Consider the following 5,213-nt stretch of genomic DNA (forward strand, 5'->3'; position numbering starts at 1 on the left):
CCTCAGCTGCTTGCAAATCAGAAGCTAGTATGATAAGACCATCACGTCGGGGTAATATTTTCAATGCGCGTAGAATATAAACCACTGTATGTAATAACTTGGACTTTAAAAAGCAATAGGAATTAAAAATGAAATAGGGCTGGGGAGGGGAAATAAAAAAAGTGAAAAAAGGGCTGGAGAGGGGTAAACGTGAAATGGGGAAAGGGCGGTATCTACATATGTGAAAAAAGGGCCGAGAAGGGGGATAAATAGGTGAAAAAGGGCCATGGAGTGGAGGTAACAGAAAGGGGGACATAAGAGTACAAAAGGGCTGGAGGGGAATAATAAGTAAGGAATTGAAGAGGGGAGGACGTTGGATAAAGAATGTGTATTACGATTGCCTTGAGCTTTCATTACGAGACGAAAAATGAAGAGAGAGAGAGAGAGAGAGAGAGAGAGAGAGAGCGAAGATGCCATGACATTTACAGGTACAAAAACTTGATAGGTAAAATACCTTCTGTTATTTCAGACATTTTTGTGAGAGAGAAAAAAAAAAAAACTAGGTACCCTAATTATGAGCCAACTCAACTTGTCCAATTCAATCTTGGGAGCTTGAAACTCATCCTAAAATTCTCGGTAGAAAAAAAGCAAATCAAAGTGCGACACCGAAATTCCAAAATGTGTGTCTTCAGTGAGACATGCTCCACTAGTCGCGTATCGCAAACCTCTGTGGTGCCTGACAATGACGTGGATACTGTGCCTGACAATGGCATGCATGTGAGGTGTGACGGTAGTCCGGCCAGTTGCCGTACGGCCGGCGATAGCGTTTACTTCACAGCGGCCGAAAGTCTAGGCGCCCCATCCGATGTTTATCTCGACAGCATCTCGTGTGAGTCCGACCATTCCCGATCTCGCACGAAGTACTATCGCAACCCCTACTTGAACTTCTACGTACCGCTGTTCCGCCAATCCGCGTACCGAGGGCTGTCGGCCGCCAAGGTGGCGAAAGAGGCGGGCGATATTTGGTCCACCCTGAGTGAGGAGGATAAGCGGCCCTACTACAAGATGGCGGCACGGGCCAAGCGGTCCGCCAGATCTGACTCGAGACGGCTAAAGGACAGGAAGACTAGGTCGAGGCGGAGTCGGTATTATAGCAGTGACAGTCAGACGTTGAGTAGCAACGGAAGCTCTATTGAGTCTCGACGATTGAGGAAAAAGAGAAAACTTGCGACTAGGAGCAAGAGTGAGAAAAGAAGTAAAATTGATGATCGCCAGATCTGACTCGAGACGGCTAAAGGACAGGAAGACTAGGTCGAGGCCGAGACGGTATTATAGCAGAGACAGTCAGACGTTGAGTAGCGACGGAAGCTCTATTGAGTCTCGACGATTGAGGAAAAAGAGAAAACTTGCGACTAGGAGCAAGAGTGAGAAAAGAAGTAAAATTGATGACAAGATCACCAGGAGAAGAAAATGATACTGATTCGAGTAACAGCAGATATGATGCAAATAGAAGCAAGAGAAAAAGGGAAAGTAAAAGATACGAAGAAAGTGAAGAAGAAACAAAGAAACCCAGAATCAAACGAGAGAGAATTTAGAGGAATGTTTCTGACAAATAAAAATTGTAGGGTAGTAACCTTGCAAATAATAGCTGGAAGCTGTCTTTCTATTTTCCTCTTTTTAGCAGATTTTTGTGCCATTGAAAATAGGTCCGTCAGGTAATCTGCATGACCATAGGCGGTTCTTGCCTAAATTTTTGGGGGGGCTTGATTTTGAAGGTACACCTTCAAAATTTTGATTTAGCTTTATGTAAAAAATCTGGTGTGAACATCACACGACTTTCCTTGTCCTATTGAATGATGCTTATTTGAGTATTATTTTACCCTAACTTTACCATATCTCTAACCGTTTAGTCGGTATAGCTGAAAACCGCCAAAAAACGGTCGAAATCCGTCCAAAAGTGGTCAAATACCGCCAAGCGCAGCACCTATCCAAACGTTACATTTGACTGCTACATACCAAATTTCAAGTCGCTAGCTCTTACCGTTCTCGAGATATTTTGTTTACAGACAGACACACAGATACACACACGGACCAATGGCTGAAACTTTGGATTTAGGCTCTAGGGACCTCAAAACGTGTTTTGGCACTAAAATTTGACCATCGAAAATTTGACCCGATTACATTACTTTCCTTCCTATAGGATAAGGAAAGTAAAAAGACGAGAAACTCCCGAACCATTGAAAATTTGACCCGATTACATTGCTTTCCTTCCTAATACCTATAGGATAAGGAAAGTAAAAAATGGTGTTTTGGATTATTATTCTGAAATCCAATTTTATCTAGTGTAAGAGGCCCTGATAACTTTATCTATAAAAGAGTAAACCCTGACTCATTCATTCATCAACGCACAGCCGAAACGGCTGGACCGATTTTGATGAAACTTCAAGAATAGCTTCGTTTTGATTTGAATAGGCCCACTAAGAACGGATTTTCCGAAACTCGCAGTGGTTTCCAAACTATGACCAAAAAACTAAGGAGGAGAATCAGTCGAATAATTCCTAGCACTAGACGTACTAGACACAATAGGTACCACTAAAGGCGGACCACTCACCTTATCAAAATGTAAGAGGGTGTTGTGTTTACCTTTACATTTGAAGCACACACTTTTGGATGGACATTTTTCAGTGAAACCATGCTGGCAATTGAGTCGTTTAGGAGCGTGATTTGCCATATTTTTCCGTACTTTGATTTACATAAAACTGTTTGGGTCAAATGTTGTAACTTAGGCCGGGCACATACTGTCAGGTATAAACTTGACAGGTGGACCAGTTCAGCCGCACCTGTCAGGTCTATACCTAATAGTGAGTGGAAGGCTGGCAGGCTTTACTTTTGGGTAATTTTTACTGAACTGATTCACTTAAAACTTGACACAGTCATGTAGGAATGATGGATGGCAAACGGGTCAAATGTTGTAACTTAGGCCGGGCACATACTGTCAGGTACACTTGACAGGTGGACCAGTTCAGCCGCACCTGTCAGGTCTATACCTGATAGTGACTGGTAGGCTGGCAGGCTTTACTTTTGGGTAATTTTTACTGAACTGATTCACTTAAAACTTGACACAGTCATGTAGGAATGATGGATGGCAAACTGTAGGGTAGTTACCTTGCAAATAATAGCTGGAAGCTGTCTTTCTATTTTCCTCTTTTTAGCAGATTTTTGTGCCATTGAAAATAGGTCCCTCAGGTAATCTGCATGACCTACAAATACCCAGGATGGACAATACAAAGCCCAGGTCGCGGGTTCGCGAACATCAGATATTGTTCATTCTCAGAACTCAGAACCGCTGCATGACTTTCACCCTACCCTGATTCCTGTTCGATTTCGGAGCGATAAGACCTTAGCAGTTACAGTTCCCTCTATCAATGTACACAAAAAGTCCACTCTGTGGTTTAGGTATAGGGGCAAACAGTCCTAAAAGCTGGGTTAAGCTATTCCCTCTATCAAAAATCTCAAGAAAATTGTCTCGAAAAAAACTTTTATGGGGAGGACCCTTTTCATTCATTCATTCATAAGTTGAGTCTTCTATGGGAGAAGGTATAGCTCTATATTTATACCTGCCTCGGTGGTGTAGTGGTCAAGGAGCTCGACTGGTAAACAGGAGGGCGTGGGTTCAATCCCAGCCGAGGTATGGAATTTTATCCTCAATATAATTTGAGAATTAACAATAATAGTAGTAGCCTACTGTTGGAGTAAAGGGATTTTTCAGACCTATGCGAGCAGTATAAATAAGCACTATTATTATATTATAACTAGCTGAATTCCGTCGCTTCGCTCCGGAATCCCGCTAGTTCATCCCGAGGCATGGCCAAACTTGTGGAAAAGGCATGGACTCTAGCATACACAGCGCAAGCATAAGCTTTCTCACTAGCATCACCGAAACCTACCAACACAACATCACTGATTAGGTCGACACCAATATGCCTAGGGAAGGACATACCTGAGAGTAACGGGAGCTCGGTCTGAAACGTATTCCATAATTCCTGTAATTCTATTGTCAGTGTGCCAAAGGTCCTACTTATCCCATAACACTCTACATTCTTTTTCCCGTGAGCTCTTCGGGTAAGATGATACCCTTTATTTACGAAATGTATTGACTTTTGATTGGATATGAAACATGTTACAAAAAATGAGAGATGGATTCTCAGATTTCAGTACAAAAGAGAAGAAGAGGAGGAGGAGGAGGAGGAAGAGAAGAAGAAGAAGAAGAAGAAGAAGAAGAAAAAAAAAAGAAGGAGAAGAAGAAGAAAGGAGAGGAGGAGGAAAAAGAAGAAGCTTTTTATTGTAAAAAAAATTGGTGTTCAATTGTCGCCTGAAGTTCACTCCTTATTTTCATGCACGCGACAATGTAAGAGAATATTTTGTATGAAATTTAATTCGCAAAGTAGGTAGGTAAGTACTCAATACTTATCAACTTACCTGACGATAACTTTACTTATCTCTATGTAACGGTACGGGAGACAGAACCTCTATGTACCGTTGCCTTCCTCACTCACAGGATATCCCTCGCCATTCAGCGGGGGAACTGAGCAGCGGTCATGGGATTTTTTAGGTCCTCTTAGTTTTACAATAGATCAGTTGCGCTTACTTGGGTGATGTTTCAAAGTCATAGAGCAGGAAAAATGAGGACCAACGGAATTTTTCTTTTTCTTCTACGACTTCTAGATCCCGAGAAATTCCAACTTTATACCGTACCTACGTATACGTACATACGTCTACCAGTTTGATGGAAGTTCAAAAGTTCTGTTCTGAGTTACTGCTACCCTCTCTACCTCAATCACTCCTTCTCTCTCTCCTTCCACAATCACTCCCTCTCTCTCCTTCCCCTAGTGTTCCATAAATAAACTGACATCTTTCTTCAGAGACAACGTAAAATTAGATATTACATATTACGGGGTGCACTCAGTCATAGAGGGCACTCAGCCTAGTGAGGACAATGGAGAAGGGGTTGGAATCTCCAGCAAAAAAACTAGGTAACAAACATAAAACCTGATTGTGGGAACACAAAAATTTCCTCCACTTGATGAACTTTCTCGTCAAATTTCATCAAAATCGGACAAGTAATGATGAAAATTGGTATAGAAAAAAAAGTAAAAATGGTAAAACTTTTAACCAACTTGGTTCATTAAAGTAATTATAATAATAATAAAGATCGGAAGAGCGGTTCAGCAGGA

The 5,213-nt window shown here is 41.8% G+C and overlaps 1 protein-coding gene across 1 annotated transcript in view; it reads left to right on the forward strand.

The window, feature by feature from the left end:
- Positions 1-553: 553 nt before the first annotated feature.
- Positions 554-5,213, forward strand: part of LOC113467373 — a 10,580-nt gene continuing 5,920 nt past the window's right edge. Inside the window, exons 1-2 of the mRNA XM_026823508.1 lie at positions 554-1,203; positions 1,385-1,449. Coding sequence (XP_026679309.1) covers positions 658-1,203; positions 1,385-1,449 — 611 coding nt within the window. The 5' untranslated portion in view covers positions 554-657. The remainder of the gene's footprint in view (positions 1,204-1,384; positions 1,450-5,213) is intronic.

The sequence above is a fragment of the Diaphorina citri genome, unplaced genomic scaffold, assembly GCF_000475195.1.
Source record: "Diaphorina citri unplaced genomic scaffold, Diaci psyllid genome assembly version 1.1 scaffold22, whole genome shotgun sequence".
Classification (NCBI taxonomy): domain Eukaryota; kingdom Metazoa; phylum Arthropoda; class Insecta; order Hemiptera; family Psyllidae; genus Diaphorina; species Diaphorina citri.